The sequence below is a fragment of the Cannabis sativa genome, chromosome 1 (genome assembly GCF_029168945.1).
Source record: "Cannabis sativa cultivar Pink pepper isolate KNU-18-1 chromosome 1, ASM2916894v1, whole genome shotgun sequence".
NCBI classification, from domain to species: Eukaryota; Viridiplantae; Streptophyta; class Magnoliopsida; order Rosales; family Cannabaceae; genus Cannabis; species Cannabis sativa.
The window spans coordinates 36,309,125-36,329,482 of NC_083601.1; the positions used below are offsets into that span (position 1 = coordinate 36,309,125).

Sequence of the window (20,358 nt, forward strand, 5' to 3'; positions counted from 1 at the left end):
TTTGTTAAACACAATTATGCTATCAAATTTTTTCCTTTTAGCGCCTTAATATTGAATTCTATTTGAGGTAATAATCCACACTTTTCAATATTTTAATATTAGAAGCTCCAATCACACTAAATGTTTTAGATTTCTTTCTTAGATTATTTTCATAGTATTCTAATAAACACTTTATTTAATTAATCATTCTTGCACATTGTTTTTCTTGAAATTTATATATTCTTCTTCAATACCAAATTTGAAAATATTAACAATTAAAAGCATAAAATTACACAAACACACCTAAAAACTAATTAAAAGCACCCTACTTAAAAATGGCACTAATTAAGTCCTAACATTAGGTACACACTTTAATGGTACCCCTCTCACAAGGTCAATAATAGTAATTTTTATTTGAGGAAAAAAAAGAGATTTGTCTTTTAATGCATGTCTGTGTATATAAATGAAGTATCAACAAAAATATAAATAAACTTAAATATTTGACTTATTTGATTTAATTTCAGCAGTAATATTTATATAATATGATTTTTTTTTTCCTTTTTGAAAATGTTTATATAATATGATTTAAATATCTTATTTTACACTCTTTCTGGTACTCTAACTGTAATATTACTTGAATATTTTATATTATATAATTACCATAAAAGCACTCTTAATAAAATTAATGGATATATCACACAATATAAAATGGAATACTAGCACTACTCAGTGCTCATCGTGGTAAATGTGGTTGGATTCATTAAATTTAAACACTAGGTTTTTTGTATGATGTAGTCATTTTAGCATTTAGTGATTAAATTAAATTATCATAAATATTAATAGAAGTCAGTATAGTTACTAGTTATATAGATTTTGTTTGGAAAAGGACTAGGTATAAATTTTTGTTTCTTCCTTTTATTGGAACTATATTAAGATCAACCCACTTTGATGTAATTTGTTTTTCTAAAAAGTTATAAAGATCCAAAACCTAACAAGAATCAAGACATTAGAAAATCATTTTAAGAAACTATATATAATTTGTGTGTTAATCCAAATACGTTTTGATTCTTTTTTACTTTTTCCATGACCAATAAATTCAACCTCTTTTTAAAAAACAAGCTGATATTTTTCATAAATGTTATGTTTCATTAGCTTTTATTATCTTATAAAATAATATATCATCATGTCACGCTCAACCTTAAATATATAAATTAATGTGTTTTTTTTTTGGCCATTAATGAATGTATTAAAATTAAGCTGAAAAAGATTATTACTGTCTGAGTTATGAATTAATTATAAGGTTTAACTTTAAGCAACACTAATACACTATAGTAATAAATATGTTATTCTTTTCTTGTTCCACATCAATTAATGTGTTATTTTGCAGAAAAATTGTTAAAAGAGAAAATGTGTTAAATTTTATTAGGTTGCAACATTAAAAACTAAACAAAATGTTAGGTAAGTTTTGTAGCATGTGAATTAGGAGGAATAAGTATCACAAACTTTCACACAACAATATAACAAATTGATTTTTGTTTAAAAAAAAATATAATTTATTGAACTAAAACATCTAATATTTTGATTAATTGGAAATGTAATCCAAATTTATAGCTTAGATTAGCTCGGGAATTCCCTTATATAAGAACTGTATTCTTCATTATACTCTTCACAGCTCACATTAAACACGCGCCTTCATTTCATTTCAGTATTCTTTTTAATTTAAAAGTTAATTAATTTTTAGTGCTTTTATATTTTCCTTCTCAACTTTCTCGCCAGCCAAACAGCAGCCTAACCGGGTGAAAAGACGAAGAGGCATAGAAACCAATATTTTTCAACACAAACACATATTTATTTACAAAAAGCCATGAAAAACTCTCAGAACAATCCAGAAACCTTCCACACCACCTGGGCGATGACGAAGCTAATGGTGTTCTTTCTCTTAATCTTCCTCACCTACATCTCTTACTCCATCAAATTCGTCACACATTCCAGTAATTGTAAGGAAAGAAAAACTCTGATTTTCACTCAGCATCCCCAATCGATTGCCATTTTCAATTCTGACCCACCGCCTCCCATTGAGCCACTCAAAACCAATATTTCACATATCATTTTCGGCATTGCGGCTTCGGCCAAGCTCTGGAACCAGAGAAAGAATTACATCAAGCTGTGGTGGAAGCCAGATCGAATGCGGGGAGTAGTTTGGCTAGACAAGGCCGTCAAGACCAGGTCCGAAGACGAACTGAGTTTGCCCCCTTTGAAGATCTCGAGCAACACCACCAAGTTCAAATACAAGAACCCCAAAGGCCACCGCTCCGCGATTCGGATCTCGAGAATAATCTCCGAGACCTTGCGGCTTGGGGAAACGGAAGGAGTGAGGTGGTTCGTGATGGGGGACGATGACACTGTATTCGTGGCTGATAATTTGGTTAGGGTTTTGCAGAAGTACGATCACGAACAATTTTATTATATTGGGAGCTCATCAGAGAGCCATTTACAGAATATTCACTTCTCTTATAACATGGCTTACGGCGGTGGTGGATTCGCCATTAGCTATCCATTAGCAAAGGAGCTGGCGAAAATGCAAGACAGGTGTATTCAGAGGTACCCTGGTTTGTACGGCTCAGATGATCGGATGCAAGCTTGTATGGCCGAACTCGGCGTCCCTCTCACCAAGGAACCAGGATTTCACCAGGTTAGATTTGTTTTTTTATTTTTTAATTTTAATTTATTTTTTTTATGGATTTCCATTTTCATTTCAAGTTTCAAGCTTTCATGTTTATTTTTGTCAGAAACAGGGGAACATAAAATTGAATTAAACAATAAAAAAGAAAGAACTCTTCATAGAAGAGAATTACTGTGATGATTAAAAATTAGTGTTTAATTAGGAAACAATTAATCAATCACTCTTAGTATTATGTCAGAGATTAAAGATTATATTTTTAGAATTTAGAATATCATTTATATGAAACTAAATGGGGTAGTCACTAGTAGAGAAGTTTATTATTCGAGTATATTATAATAATTAATAATGTGTATAACAAATGGTATATTGGTTATAACAAAAGGTGAGAGTTTTAAGCCAGCTCTGTTATTAGTTGCTAAATAATGGTTTTGGTTAGAAATTTATTATATAATATATAATATTACATTTAAAAGTGACACTTTAATAACATTTTTTCTTTATTAATTCAGAAAAATTAAATTAGTTAAAAGTTATCTTATTGAGAATTAAATATATTATTAATTTTTAGAATTGGCAGTGATCAAATTTTGGAATAAAATTAAAATAATAATCAGAATGTTTTACATAATTGCATATTGACTTTATTATAGATTAAATATGATGTAATTTATGTAACTAAAATACTAAAGTTATTGGTTTACCTACAAAAAAAAATATTTGTTGACCACGGACGACCGTCCAATATGTTGGATACGAAGTTAGAAATTAAAAAAACCAAGGTCCATGGCGGTGGAGTGAACAAATCACCAAAGGCTATGAGTCAATATAACAAAATTTCTTTATAATATCGCAACCAAAACCTTATACGTGGACACCTACGGTTCGAACCACATCTACCTTCTCCACTTCCATATCCGTCCCTTATTTTATTTCGTTTTGCTATATTCTTCTGACCGCTAATCACGCTTATCTCCCACGTGCATCATACCCATGTGTCACGTGATCCCTATATTGTGTTGCCTTTTGCATCAAATGTTGGGTGCTTCTTCCAAGCAAAAAAAAAAAATCGATTATTGCTAGTGGACATTAGTACTAGTAGTGTCTAATTTTATGTATAAGTGTAAAGATTAGCTATGAAAAATTTACAAAAATATTAAAATTATGTTAATTTTTATAAAAATACTCTCACACGAATTTTTTTTAAAAAATATTGTGTTTTTATAAAACACCAGTAAAATACAAAACAAAACAACTCAAAACAACAGTAGAATAATCAAAAAATACTTGTAGAACAATAGTAAAAACTGAACACAGTATACTGCCGTATTAAATTTATAAAAAATATAGTAAAAATGTAAAAAATACCGTCTAGCAATATTTTTGTAAAAAAATAATAAAAATTAGTATACTATGTAAATTTATATTAGTTATTAATATTTTTTTATTAAATTATATAATTTAATATTTAATTAAACTAATAATTATATTATTTTTGCTACCAACATTTCAGTTTCCCAATGCTATGTACTGTGAAGTGTGTAGGCTACGTTTAAGTATGCCATTGGGCATTGGCTAAACGACCATATTTTTGTGCTTAATGAATATTCAATTTCTACCTGTCTTCTTGCCCCATTTATTTCAATCTTTTGATTTTATTTTTGTACTTTTGAGTACCACGTGGCACAAATTGAGTACATAAATCATTCTGAAGGGAAGTTTTTAACGCATTGAAAGGCACTTTCAGATTCAGTAGTTATCAAAAAAAATTGAAAAATAGAAAGGCAAGGCGCTCACAGTAAATCTTCAAAGAACTTAATTAAATTTTCAACTTATCTACCGAACCTCTTAAATTCAGATTTTACTTCGACCCATGACTTTATTATTCTTGGCTACCTTTTCAACTTTGTAATTGTAATAATGAACCCTATAGACTAGTCAATCCAATTAATCTACCAAAAATGGTTTAACCTCAATTTTTTTCTCTTTCTTGAGAATAAGATTGCCTCCAACTCCATTTTGAATGGATTAAAATACAAGTTACATAACTGCGTCAATCTTGACATTGTAAAATAAGTATATATATATATATATAGAACATCTGAAGTAGAAAGCTGAAATCGGTAGTACTTGTAGGAAAATAAAGCAGTTTCTTGCTAATAATAATAACAATGATTATAAAATAAATAAAAAATTAAGCAGTTAGTCATTGTTTGTAAAAATGTAGGGGTAGTTTACTTTACTTTATTAAAGAGGTGAAATTCACCTTTACAGGTTTTAATAGGCAAAGATGGTGAACATTTTTTTTTTGTTATTATTACTATTATTATTGTTATTATCTTTCTTCTGTGTACGTGTAACAAGTTGCTTCTATTAGAATGTGTACTACTATGTAAATTAGAAATAAATGAAAATCAATAATGCATTTATTTGCCTGTATTAATTATTATTGTTTCGTTATTACTGATTAAATCCGCGACCTAGATTTTATTGTATTTATTAAATTTTGATTCAGTCGCAATCAACTTGAGAATCTGGGTGGTTAAGCAGCTATTTCCTTATAATCCTTGTTTAATACAGCCTTTTTCTAGCTTTAAAGCACTTAATTCAACAGTAACCGCGGTTATTCAGATAAAGAAAGTCGATAAATAATTTATGATTGACTGAAGCACTTGAACTTCATTACTCTTCAATTCAACTTGATGGTAGAACCTCCACTCATCTCGGCTATTATCTTTGCATGCAGTTTGATGTGTACGGCAGTTTATTTGGGCTTCTTACGGCCCATCCAATCGCTCCTCTAGTCTCATTACACCACCTAGACGTAGTCCAGCCCATATTCCCAAACACAAATCGGGTAAAAGCCTTGGAAAGGCTGAAAGGCCCAATGGAGCTGGACTCAGCTGGGCTAATGCAACAGTCCATTTGCTACGACAAGAGGCGGAGCTGGACCGTATCAGTGTCTTGGGGTTACGCGGTTCAAATATTTCGAGGGATTTTTTCGGTGCGTGACATGGAAATGCCAGCTAGGACGTTCCTTAATTGGTACCAAAGAGCTGACTACACTGGCTACGCCTTCAACACCCGCCCTTTCAGCAGGAACACTTGTCAAAAACCCTTTCCCTATTACTTGGCCAACTCTACTTTCCACCCGGAATCGAACCGCACCACTACCGTCTATGTTCTCAATCGGGCATCCAACATGACCTGCCCATGGAAAATGCCTGATCCTTCTCGGATCCACACCATCGAGGTTCGCAAAAGACCCGACCCAGATATGTGGAATAAGGTAATTTTCTTTTTATTATTTTTTTTTTATAAATGTAGTCTTTTTTTAGTTTATCCCAAAATATTTATTTGTTTAACCTCAATATGTGTTTTTATTTAGGCTCCAAGGAGGAATTGTTGCAGAATATTGCCATCAAAGAAGACAGGCAGTATGATAATTGATGTTGGAGTTTGCAATGAAGATGAAGTTGTGGAATTACGGTGAAAGATATTTAAATGTAGAAGTAGAGAGCATGCTTCTATTTTTCTTTTTTAAATTATTTTTTTTTCTCTCTTCAGAGTTTTTCTTTCTTTTATATATATCTAGTGTACCACACGTCCTAAGATTTGATTACACAACCATAGATTCGAAAAAAATCTTTTTACCAAAGTGAACCTCCAAAGTTTATTAGAGAAGCGCTAGAGGGCACAGAATGAGGAGTTCGATTATGCAATTATACCCACTAGATGGAGTTTATCCCTTCACTTTCTATTCAATCCATATCAAAGTTTTAAAATGACCCTAATAATGAGTATTAACATATAATAATCAAATTCGATCACTAGAAACATCAGTTTGATTAATTAACGGCAAATAATACATGTTGTGGAGTGCTCAATTATCCTCAAAAGATCCGTCCCTATATAAAGTGGAATTCAATGTGACCAAAGGCACTAATATATGAGGCTTAAAGATTGAGGTTTGACAGGTACGTAGCACCATTATTTTCAATAAAAAAAAAAAATAACATGAAATTGGAAAATCCAAAAAGGTAAAAACTAAAAAGTGTTAGATTCGAGTTGTTTGGTCTATTATTCTTCAATTAATTGCTGGCTTATCTAGTTGAGTTTGAATTGGAAGACCCAATAATAAAGGACAGCTGCCGAAGATGAGTATTGAGTATCACTGAACTTTTAATTTCGGCAACAGTTAATTAAGACATGATAAAAACAATAAATTACTGTGGTTTGGTTATTAATCCCGTGCCAAAACAAGACAAGCATTGTCCATACTCCATTACTAACATAAGAAACGACATTGGAAAGGGTAGCGTTTGAGGTGTTAGTTGGTTCAATTAAAAGGAGGTTATGCCGTATTGGGTGAGTTAAGTGACTTCGTCAACACGTGTTTAGCTTAGACAATTCTTCATCAGACGTCGTCGTTCCCAGCCTGTAATATTCGTACGTGTGGACCCCAACTCGCTCCAGTGTCGACTCAATAACTCATACATTTCTCCTTTATTCCAATCCAAACCCCCAAAACCCAGACGAAATTCCCCAACAGACTCTCTATCTCTCTAATGGAGTTTCGGTACAGAAACTTCGTCATCTCTCTACTCCTCCTGTCACTCTCGTTCCCACCTTCTTTCTCCTACTTGCGGTTCTCTCCGGTCGACAACCACCTCGTAAACTGCGGCTCCGTAGAGACCACCATCGTCGACAATCGTCTATACTCCAGCGACTGGTCTAACCGAAATTTACCATTCTGCCCCTCGGATCGGTCTGTTGCCCTCAGAAATGAAAATTCATTCGCCGGTTCCTCCCCACTGTACGACACAGCTAGGGTTTTCGAGAAGCCTTCGGAGTACAAATTCGAGATCAGAGAGAAAGGGATCCACATGGTACGTCTCCATTTTCAAAAATTCAATTCCTCAAAATTCGATTTCGGTAGCGCTCAATTTCACGTTCTTGTTGATAAATACGTCGTTTTGAGCAACTTTAATGGCGGTAATTCAGCTGAAACCCCTTTGATCAAGGAATACCTCATTCGTGTTGATGCCGAAAAACTTCTAATTAGGTTTTTTCCCACTGATTCTTCAAAATTCGCGTTTGTGAACGCGATCGAGGTGATTTCTGCTCCGAAGGACCTCGTCCCTAATACTTCCTTGTCCCTAAACTCTAATGAAAACGTGAATTTCGATAGCTGGTCTAACCAAGCTCTCGAAGTCGTTTACAGAGTCAACGTTGGAGGTCCTAAGGTGACACCATATAACGACACTCTTTGGAGAACATGGGTTGTCGATGATGAGTATCTGGAGTCGAGTTCCGGAACGGAGAGGGTGTATTTCGGTGGCCGAATCAAGTACCAGACTGGATTTGCAAGCCGCGAAATTGGACCGGATAACGTGTACAAGAGCGCAAGATTGATCCGCAGCACCAACGGTTCGATCCCGAACCTTAACATGACATGGGTTTTCCCGGTGGCCGGAGAAGGATACAATTACCTTGTCCGATTGCATTTCTGTGATATTGCTAGTATCTCACTTGAGCTTCTCTTCTTCAATGTTTATGTAAATGGGAAACTAGCATTGGAGAACTTGGATTTATCAAGTGCCACAAACGAAATGCTGGCCTCTCCGTACTATGCAGACATAGTTGTTGCTGGTTCAGATATTTCTGGTGCTTTGAATGTGAGTGTTGGACCTTCGAAGGACAGCATGCCGTATGTCATTGATGGTATCCTTAATGGGGTTGAGATCTTGAAGTTGAGTAACTCAATGGGCAGTTTTGATGGTCTTGATTCTGCTGATGTTGTTTTGAGTCTTTGGCCAGGCAGAACTGGTCTTTTGATACCTTTAGTTGCTGCTGTGTTATTGGTTATGAGTTTATCTATTGTTTTGCGTAGAAAGATTATTGAGACAAAGGAGTCTCTTGGGTGGTCGAAATTGCCTGTGAATGTCTCAGAATTTGATGCCAAACTTGGCGTTTGAGCCAGCAAAAGAAGGCTGTTCGTCGTGAAAACGTTGTGAGAGAACGTGCCAGAGAAAAATAGCTTACCTCAGGGAGCAAGACGATTGTGTTTTTTTTTTTTTTTAATTTAGTTCGAACTTGAAGTACCTATTACCTAATAGTGTTTACTCGATGGGAGTTTTAATTTTGTTTTATATTTCTAATTTTATACTAGAAAATATCGTCAACTTTGTAATGATTTTTGTGCAAAAAAATGCAAATGTATAAGCTTTCGTCTATGTACATATTTTTCTTAAGAAGTATTTGATTTTGCTTTGCCGTATTGGGAATTTTCATTTCTCTAACCATAGAAGTTCCACTAGTCATCTTATACTGGTAAAGTTCGAGGTGATTGTCTTTATGTAATTGCTTCTAATTTGGATCGATACCATTTGCTACCAAAAGTTTGTGTGTTGCACTATGTAGAAACTTAACCAAGGCAAAATACGAAGACAAATTTCAGTGAAAGAGTAACAAAGGATTTGCAATTATAGCATATTAGCATTAACCCATCATTGGTTAATACAAGAAAATCAAGACTCTGTAAACTAAAATTTGACAGTTTAAAGCATAACAAACAACAAATCAGACATTAACAATCTTAAATAACCAAAACGACTAACTTATAATACTAACTATAACGATTAATACAATGAAACGAAAACGAAGACACCTATAGCAGTCTTATTCCGGAGTATAGTGTTGTGAATTTAATTGTTATATTTGGAAGTGTTAGGTGTGAAAAAATCGATCCAAACCAATAAAAATTGACCGAATTAATTATAATTGACCGTTAAAACATTAAATATCTAATTGTATTAGATCAGATGTTGAATGGAGTGTCTAAAATTTAAAACATTGAACTAATTAATATTTTCATTTAGTTTAAAAGTATGCAATTCTATTAAAAAAATCAACTAAAACATTAGGATGTAATTCTGTTAGAACATCTCTTCTTGTTGGAAACAAAATCAGTATTAGAATTAGAAAAATGAGCCAACCAAACCATTGCCTGATTCTTGGATTGTTTGACAAAATAATTAAAATAAAATCAGATGAAAAGATTATAGCATCACAATTAACTCCTTAGTTTGGGCATACACAACTATTGTGGAAAGTACATAACTATACCACTAACAACCCCTTCAATTGCAGAGAACAAAGAAAATGAACGGCGATTCGATGGCGAGCTATCGAAGAACAAAAAGACAAACTAACAACGAAAAAAATAAAACAAAATCATGTCACAAAGAAAACACTAGTCACAATAACCTAAACAAAAGATACTCAAAAATTATATTGAGCTAATCAAAGCAATCGTTCAGGATAGTTTTTCTTTTAGGCTATGGACAATTTAGTTCTTGTATTAGCTACCGAATATGAGTATATTGTCTATAAATATTTTACTCATATTAGCTGGTATGTTAATTATTTGTTTAATCTCTGTTTTTCATTGTTATATATATTGTAAATTGTAAATACAGAGTCTTTGTGTAAAGGGGAGTGTTTGACTCAACATCTGTTTTTATATCTTTGTATTTGTATTGAGTAGTCAATCAAGTCTACAAGTAGAAAAATAAAGCGGAAGAAGGTTTTTCAAGACTTTAGTGGAAGGACTTTGGTTCAAGTCTTGCCTCGAGAGGAAACAAGAACTCTTCAAGTTGATCGAAGGGAGTTCGAATATACTTAAAGTTTTAGCAAGATTCATTTGTTAAGAGGGTGTCTATTTATGTATAATTTAAAAGCTTTTTATTTTTGAGATTTTACTCATAAATCTTATCCTTGCACGTGGCTCCGTAAACTTGTAATAATCTGCAAAGATTGTTGATATTGCGTATAAAAACTTAGTACATTTTTATTTTTTTTGCACTTTTGATCTTCATTGATTTTTCGTTCTGTAGTTACAATCTTAATTTGTAATTACAAAATATTTATTTTAATCTCAACTTTATTATTCCATATTTCAAATAAATTAGTAATTATAAAATTCGAAATTCAATAACAAAAAGTAATATATTATAATTTTGGTAGATGAAATGGATTAAAAAGTGAAAAATAGGAACAATACTATTTTTTCTTTCTTTAAGGTTGGGAATATAAATGTGAAAAAATTGAAGGTGAGGACCAAAATGTGAAAGTATGTTAATATTTTATTTGCACTTAACAAATTATAATTAGACACTTCATTTTATTATTTTTTTTATTTTGGGTAAAATTTATATTTTTTTTAATTTATACTAATTTTCTCTTCCTCCTCACATCCTATCGATCAATATCCTAAAAAAAAAGTATTTATAAAATAAAATATATAAAATAACGTTAGAATAAAAAATAAAATATATGAAAACATCATAAAATATAATTTTAAATTAACACAAAAAAATTATGAAAGAATTTTTTTAAAAAAAATAGAGCAATTTGCGGCGAAACCTCCTTATGTTTTGATTTTTATACACTTAACCCCCTTATCTTTATTTTTGGTGGCAAAACCCCCTTATGTTTTAATTTTTATACACTTAACCCCTTATCTTTTTTTTTTTGTGGCAAAACTCCCTTATGTTTTAATTTTTATACACTTAACCCCCTTATCTTTTTTTTGGTGGCAAAACCCCCTTATGTTTATTTTTCTTTGCAAATTTGACACGCCAGTTAAATATTACCGTTAAATATCAACTGGATGACCACTGTATACACCTTTGTATATGTAACGGTAAAACCTCGAAGTCGATACAGTAGTAATCCAGTTAGTATTTAATGGTAATATTTAACTAAAACTTTAAATTTGCAAAGAAAAGTAAACTGAAGGGTTTTGCCACCAAAACAAAAGATAGAGGGGTTAAGTGTATAAAAATTAAAACATAAGGGGGTTTTGCCACCAAAAAAAAAGATAAGGGGGTTAAGTGTATAAAAATTAAAACATAAAGGGGTTTTGCCACCAAAAATAAAGATAAGGGGGTTAAGTGTATAAAAATCAAAACATAAGGGGGTTTCGCCGCAAATTGCTCAAAAAAATATATTAATAGTAAATTTTAAAAATTAATTGAAATATATAAAATACTTTTATTAACACCATAATAACACTAATATATTATTTTTATAAAGATGTACATAAAATTTTGGGTCTTAGTATTATTCTTGAAAATATATAATAAGCCGAAAGATATATATACATATAATTTTATTCACCTATATATGTCTTAATTCAAATATTATTATACATCAAGCCTATAAATATATATATCTATTCTATATAAAGTGTGCCTATATAACTGAATTCTTGGTTTATGAGAAATTCATGGGTGTAACTTTTTATTTATATTTAATAAAATAATAAAATATTATTTATATATAATAAAATAATAAAATAAAAATAAAACAAATCCCATTTAAACTGATATTTGATATTTGAACTGATATTATTTATATATATACAATATTATATATTGTTCTCATGTGATATTATTTAAACCATAAATTTATTATCCTATTTTGAATTTAATTAAAACCAACAAAATATATATACAAGAGTACGTTCTCATTTTTTCTAACTTTTTTTTTATTAAAGTTAATTATTTTAAATAAATAAAAATTCATAATAAAAATCTAATTTCTAAATTTTCTCTATTACTATACTATATTGAATTTAATTAACAACAATAAAATATATGTACGTATATTTTTCATTTTTTTTAATATAAATTTTCTATATACATATATATTTATACAAAAAAAAAAATAGAGATAAAAAATAGTAGTGAAGAGATCCAAAAAATTTCACATAAGCTTCAAACACACTCTAAAAAAAGTATCATTTATAATTCTATGTGTAACTAATTTATTTGTTTATTTAGATGATTTTAGTCTATATATCTCAAATTATACTTTTTAATTTTTATAATTCGGTTATAGCAAGTAAGAATATTTGGGTTGATGTAATCATAACAGTATATATATAGCTTTAGTTGATCATGAATTGTCCATTTGATTTTGTTTTAAGTTTAGATTTTACAATTGTATTTGAATACTTATATATATATGTGGATCTTGAGTTTATCGAGTTAATTTGTTGAAAATATATGTTTACTGATTTGCTCAAAACAAATATACATAAACACACATATTTTGTTGAATCCAAATATACATAAACACATATATTTTGTTGAATCTATCATGAAGTGCTATGAGATTGATGAGAGGCTTCAAGAGAAGAATGATATTAAGATAAATTTGGAGAGCATTGTTTTGTTATAATATTATTTGTAAGCTATCATATTTCTTGTTTTTTATATTCTTTCTTTCATATGTCCAGTTTTATGTCTGCTATCCTTATTCTTTATAATTTTATTATTACCGGCTCGAGTTAAGTGTCCATAGTAAGTGTGGCATTATTATTTTTTAAATATATTTCAAGCTAATCTCCATTCTCCTCTTCTCTTTCTGTAAATTTTGAATTTGACTTTTCAGTATTGATTTTTAAATAACCCCACACACTAATTAAAATTAGTTTTTAAATCATTTTAAATTATATGATTATTTATTGAATCTTTCTCAATTAAATTATAGAACATCTAACATAAAACTAAATATACGTGTCTTGCACGTAACTTTCTTCTAGTATATATATATATATATATGTTATGACGGCCCTGACTTTTAGTGGGCCATAGAAAAAAAAAATTATTTTAGGCCCTTATTTAGAAAAAAAAATATAGTATTTTTTAAAATCAGTAATAAAAACGGTATAATTTTAAAAGATAAATATTTTTTTTGGGTCCTGAGATAGATGGACCCTAGGCACAAGCCTAGCCGGCCTATGCCGAGGGCCGAGCTATCCCGTGTTTGATTTCATGGTAACTCGTTTTGATTGTGTAAAAAAACATGGTGGAAATACAGTCATATGATGAAACACCTGCTTACCTCAGTACTATAGTCCCATGTGTTCTTCTTACATCAGCTATGGACACAAGAAAGACACACACCAAACACACAAGCACCCTAACTAAAATTACGATAATCCAATCTTGCCACATGCTCCCTTAATTTCTATTAACCTACGTACCTATAATATTCACACTACCATTATTTCCCTACTTTAAGTTTCTTTCAATAATATTTTATATATATGATTATAGCAAAATTATAAGATCCTCTAAACTTGGATCATCTACCAAGCTACCTAGAGTATTTATTAAACACCACCAAGTACGTACTGTCATTTTCAGAGATTAGTACCACATATAATAATGACTACTGACATATATTAATATATATTTAGGAAAAAAACAACAAATTGGATTGCTTCACCACCAATGAACGATTAATTAATTTGCTTAATTTGTTTAATTAATTTTCTCTTTGAGACTTTGAGTGGATAATTTATGAAAGCGACTCTTGAAAAGGGGATTATATATACAAGAGAATGCAATTTAAGCAATTTAAGTTTAAACCATGAAATGTTGCATGACTCTTGCAAATGTAGTTGACTTTAAGATTGTAATGAGAATTGAAGATATACCCCACTTGGCAAAACTGCCACGTCATCTCACGTAAGAACAAAAAGAGAAAAATAAAACTATTTGGTTTTATTAATGCGGTTATCTAAATGTATAGTTGGTAAACATGACCCATGCTGCTTGTCTTTTTTTGCTTCTAATTACATATTAATTCCATATTTATGCTTGTTGTTATTAATTAATCATATATATATTTACTCATGATTAACAGTTATTATTATATGATATCTAACATTCCTTCCCTATAAATACACAACAACATTCACTAACATTCTCAACACATATACAAAAAAAGACTTCTTTTAATATATTGTCAGCTTTTCTACAACACAGAGAGAGAGAGAGAGATGGATCCAACAGTGGTGATTAAAACTCCAAATAATTCTCATCAACAACATATGATCCGTACGATCAGAGCAGCCATGAGGCTCCTAATGATCATATTGATTTTGGGTTTCTTTTTTCTTTGGATCATAATGCCCACCAACACCTATAAGCTCAAATGGCAGCCTCGTATCAAGTCCAAGGTTAATACCTCCAAGTATTTCGGAACACAAGGTTCGATATAATAAGTATTAATTATAATTATTATATATAGTCCATTTCATAATTCATTGTATTAATTTAAATAAATATATCTCATAATATTTTTGTATATAATACAGGTTCGACTCTTCTTCTGTACACATTTCCCGTCTTATTTTTCGCTGTTTTGGGCTGCATCTACAACCATCTAGGAAAGCATTTGAATGATCATAATAATAATATTCCGGAAAGGTATATACTTTTGGTTTAATCTATATATATGAACACTAGGATAAATTATTAATTAACTAATAATAATTATTTTTTTTCAAAATAACTAATAATAATTATAAACATATGTAACAGAAGCCATAACAAAAAGAAGATCTTAGGGTTATGGAAACAGCCTATGGTTGTGAAAGGCCCTTTGGGAATCGTTACGGGAATTGAGCTTGGTTTCTTCGTCATGTTCATTGCACTCCTCGTTTGGTCTTTTTCTACTTACTTACAAAATAGTTTTGCCAAAATTACCCTCCAATCCGCAGCTGAAGACGGAGAAAAACTGTAAGCACTAATTAAGCAGTTGGCAATATAATTTTATATACAAAAAAAAAAATATTATAATAATTAATATCCATATATACATGATATTAATTATAATGGCAGATGGGAATCGAAGCTTGAGAGTTCAGGACTGAGATTAGGGTTGATTGGGAACATCTGCCTGTCGTTTCTGTTCTTCCCGGTGGCGCGTGGATCGTCGGTACTGGCGGTGTTCGGGTTGACGTCGGAGGGGAGCATCAAGTACCACATATGGGTGGGGCATATGGTTATGACTCTCTTCACGGCTCATGGCCTTTCTTACATCACCTTTTGGGCTTTCACAAATCAGATCTCAGCGGTACGTATCAATATCTTAATTATCTCTTAATTTTTTATAATTAAGTATACTACTCTGTCATTACTTTTTTTTTATTATTATTATTATCGTACTGTTGCAACTGCAATCAATATTTACAGTCATATAATAATTTTGCTGTCAAAATTTCCTTATCTTTTTCCTTAATGCATGCATGAAAAATAACAAATTCAGTTAGTAATTAAACTATTCCATACGCCAGTGATTGTTGAAAAAATGAGAAATAATAGTTAATTATATTATTATAAGAGTAAAAAGTTAGTCAGCTTCATTCATTCAATGAATATATGAGTACGTACATGGTTATTAATTTCGGAGAATTCTAAAAAGTACCAGTGGTGCCAAAGCGTGTCAATATCATTATTGGTTTAATTTAGTATCGGGTCCATATAATTTAATATAATAGCTTTTAGAAAGTATCTCTAGCCAATCAAAGTGACACGTTTAAGAGTGCTAAGTACCACGGGTGCCCGTCCAATAGCAATGCTCTTAATTTCGTCCCTTATTTAGAAAGAAAAAGGAATAAAGGAAGCATACGCAGTTGCGTTTTGGTTAGACTCATATTTTTGCTACCTTCTCAAATATGACATAATAAAATGTAGCGTACATACAATATACATATTAATATGCTAGAGTTAATTTGATTGTTATTTCATTACTTTTTGACCGTTATTTATTATTTATTAATGCCCCCAACAGAAAGTATTATATATTATAGATGTCTATTAGCAATTTAGCATGTATATGCCAATAAATTAATTCTGTCGACGTTTTTTTCTAAATTATTAATTGTTTTGAGTTTGCCGTTCGTCATGTCAACATATGCATATATAGTTGCTTCATTATTCTAGAACATACATTCGAGTGTTGTATATATAATATAATATAATTGTAGTATATAAAGGGGTATATGGCATGCTAATTAATAATTAATAATAATCACATGAGCGATAACGATTCTCACCATTAATTTTAGTGATATATGCTACGTAATCATTTAAACAATGCAGATTTTTTTCCTGACTGAAAATGGAGAATCCAGAAAAGATATATATATATATATATAATTGATAAATATTTTATACACGTGTATATATAGATGAACGTAGACCTTTTCTGGTTTGTATATAATATATATATATCATCTATTGATCATGAGTGAGTGTGTGTGTCCAATGGTTCCTAGTAGTGGTGGTCCATCCCCAAAAGTGAAAGATATTCCACAAGTCTTGGTTCTCTTCTCTTCTCTAGAAACTAACTAGAACTAGTCCAAAACGCCATAGATACGAAATATATAATTATTATAATTATTAAACCCCCTAAAAAATATATTTTTAGCTGTATTATTAATTTGTAAATTATTATTACACTACGATAATATATATAAGTGTACTATCTGTTTTCACGATTTCTTTTACTAAATTTGGACATCCTATCAAGCTACATGGACGGCTACGATCACTAAAAAGTAGTGGATATGACTAGCTCACTGATTGAACGGCCAGGATCATCTCCTGGCTTGACTAATTATCCTTATGAGAATCTCTTTAGGAGTGAGTGGAAGACACGTGTAGGGTGTAGTGAATAGGCGTTGACTTATGACCCAGCATCTTTGGAAGTGGACTAAACCTTACAAACTTCTAAGCCCATATCATTGCCTATCTTTCCTCTCGGCCCACACGGAACATAGCCCAAGTGGCTCTCTCCCACTGTGATGTCCTTTGCTTACACCACCAAAGATATCCAAATTAATAATTATTGTAGCAAATTCAACTCTAATATTTTCGGTTTGACGTAAAAATTTGAAGATAACATTTTTTTTCTTCTTTTTAATTTAGATGGTGCAGTCAAACTTAAGATTAAATTTTTTTGACCCCACAAAAGATTTTATTACAAACATAATACTTAATACATATGTTTTGAGACGGAGATATGGAAGCTTTGGCTACTCCAAATTTTGTAAAATAATATATTTTTCAATAATCATGATAAAACTTTTTAAAGTTATGGCCTTTTCTAAAGGGATTATTTCAAATAGCTAAAAATGAAAAAATATATATTTTTATAGATTTTTTTTTAACAAAAATTCATAGTTTTGTTTTTAAAATAAAATTATTGAAACAATATGAAAAATAAAAATCAGAATCCATACAAAAAAAAAAAATATAAGAAAATTTCGATTTTAAGTACATTGTATAAACCAAATTCTCCATAACACTATAATAATATAAAAGGTGAGAGGACGTCAATCTTAATAATGTGTGACTTAGGTAACCTATTGCAACACCTTTTATTCAAGTGAACAAAGATACATTAAATAATACTTCATCTTAGCATATATATAAAGAAATGATGAACTTAATCAATAACATATATATATAATGCATTGCAGATGTTGACATGGGAGAAAGTTGATATATCGGTTGTGGCTGGGGAAATAGCATTGGTTGCAGGATTAGCTATGTGGATCACAGCTATACCTCGGATAAGGCGAAAAATGTTTGAGCTATTCTTCTACACACATTACCTTTACATTGTCTTCGTTCTCTTCTTCGTCCTCCACGTTGGAATCCCTTACGCCTGCATTATGCTCCCTGCTTTTTACCTCTTCATGGTCGATCGTTTCTTGAGATTTTTACAGTCTCGAAATTCTGTTCGTCTCCTCTCCACTCGAATTTTGCCCGACTCATTTGAGCTCAACTTCTCCAAAACACAAGCCTTGAATTTTCAGCCCACAAGCACTATTTTCATTAATGTCCCGAGTGTATCGAAGATTCAATGGCACCCTTTCACAATCACTTCTAGTAGTAAATTGGAGCCTGAGAAGCTGAGCGTTTTGATTAAATGTGAAGGTAATTGGTCTAAGAAACTTCACCAACTGCTTTCTTCCCCATCTTCCTCAGTTGACAGGCTTCAGGTTTCTGTTGAAGGTCCTTATGGCCCTGTTTCAACTCATTTTCTAAGGTAATAATATATGACATCTTTTTTGTACGTTTCTATTATTAGCTCTTATAAAAAATTATAAATCAATTATATAGTTATAATATATATTATATAGTAGAGGATATTCCAACTAGTTTTGAACTGAGTTAAATTAATACTTAATACACTGCATTAATTTATACATGATACATCTCAATCATTTGTTTTCATAAAAGTCACATCATGTTGGTACTTATTGATTTTAGTTATTGACTAAAATTGCAGTAATGAGCCTCATAATATATTGATTTATTTTGTTTTTTGTGAAGGCATGATACCCTGGTAATGGTGAGTGGAGGCAGTGGAATAACCCCATTCATCTCCATAATCAGAGACATGATCTTCAATGCCAAAGCTCTCAATTCCAAAACCCCACGACTTCTTTTGATCTCTGCTTTCAAGAACTCCTCTGACCTCGCAGCCCTAGACATTGTTCTCCCACTCGCAGGAACCCCATACGACCTCGCCGACCTCAATCTCCAGATCGAAGCATTCGTCACCAGAGAGAAACAACAACCACAATCCCAAGCCACTAAAATTCCCCTCTCCCGAATCCGATGGCTGAAGCCCAAACCCACCGACTCACCCATCTCCGCCGTATTGGGTCCGAACCACTGGATCTGGCTGGGTGGGATCATAACCTCCTCTTTCGTCGTCTTCCTTGTGTTGATCGGCCTTATCAATCGCTTTTACATATACCCAATTGACCATAACTCGAACAAAGTTTTCGCTTATTCGTACAGAGCTTTGCTAAACATTTTGGTCATTTGCTTCGCAATAACAGCGACCGCGAGCTTGGCGGTGTTTTGGAATAAGAGAGAAAACGACATGAAATCGAAGCAGATTCAGAGCTTAAATGGGTCATCGTTAACGCCGACGGCTTCGCCGGAATCGATGTTTTATAATGCGGAGAGAGAATTAGAGCTGGAGAGCCTTCCGAGACAGACTTTGGCAGAAGCTACGAAGGTCCACTATGGTGAAAGACCTGATCTCAAGAGTAAGTGATTCAACAATACATATGCATGGCATGGATTTTGATTGTATTTTTACTCACGTGACTTTCACGTGAGTTTAAAAGAGTGAGAAGAAAGTGAAAGTAATTTTGTGTTGATGATTTGATTTTAATGCAGGGATTTTGTTTGAGTGCAAGGGATCAAGCATAGGAGTTCTAGCTAGTGGACCAAAGCAGCTGAGGCATGAAGTGGCCAATATATGCTCCTCTGGTTTAGTGGAAAATTTGCATTTTGAGTCCATTAGCTTTAGCTGGTGATTATGACTGTGATTCCCTCCACTCTAGTATTTCTACTTGTGTTGTTGTGTATCGCTATGACTAGTGCTGCTTTCTTCTAATTTTGACCTGTTTCTCTTAATTAATATCTAATATCTATACACAATAGGTACCTGTATGCATATATGTATATGTATGTAATAGAACTTTGTAATTTGGGTCCGTAGAATAAAAGTGACCAATGTGAGTTGTTGTGTGTACTTATTGTTGCAAAATGTTACTACTGTACTACCTCAGTATCAATTGAACAGAAAAATTTACTATTATATTTCAATTGTTTTATGAAAAGAAAATGAAAAAAATAATGAACTAAATCCAAAACTACTAGGTTTGAAAAACAAAAGGCAAATGAACCAATTACAGATTTACATCTACAAAATAATAGGGGATATCATTATAATTTTATAATATTCATTTCAATTTCTCTAAATTTCTCTCCTATATTTTTCTTCTGATTCATTTCCTTCCTGCCTAA

At 31.6% G+C, this 20,358-nt stretch overlaps 3 protein-coding genes across 3 annotated transcripts; all 3 read left to right on the forward strand.

The window, feature by feature from the left end:
• The first annotated feature begins 1,645 nt into the window (after positions 1-1,645).
• Positions 1,646-6,317, forward strand: LOC115706425 (uncharacterized). The gene is made up of 3 exons (XM_030634075.2): positions 1,646-2,671; positions 5,406-5,948; positions 6,048-6,317. Exons 1-3 carry the CDS (start codon positions 1,844-1,846, stop codon positions 6,150-6,152), a joined length of 1,476 nt encoding a protein of 491 aa, XP_030489935.2. The 5' UTR covers positions 1,646-1,843; the 3' UTR covers positions 6,153-6,317.
• A 598-nt stretch (positions 6,318-6,915) lies between these two features.
• Positions 6,916-8,939, forward strand: LOC115706426 (probable receptor-like protein kinase At5g24010). Its single transcript, XM_030634076.2, has one exon. It carries the CDS (start codon positions 7,228-7,230, stop codon positions 8,635-8,637), a length of 1,410 nt encoding a protein of 469 aa, XP_030489936.2. The 5' UTR covers positions 6,916-7,227; the 3' UTR covers positions 8,638-8,939.
• Positions 8,940-14,428: 5,489 nt separating this feature from the next.
• LOC115707468 (ferric reduction oxidase 2) lies at positions 14,429-20,148 on the forward strand. Its single transcript, XM_030635444.2, has 7 exons — positions 14,429-14,727; positions 14,835-14,946; positions 15,061-15,258; positions 15,361-15,595; positions 18,006-18,577; positions 18,865-19,592; positions 19,726-20,148. Exons 1-7 carry the CDS (start codon positions 14,517-14,519, stop codon positions 19,863-19,865), a joined length of 2,196 nt encoding a protein of 731 aa, XP_030491304.2. The 5' UTR covers positions 14,429-14,516; the 3' UTR covers positions 19,866-20,148.
• Positions 20,149-20,358: the final 210 nt, after the last annotated feature.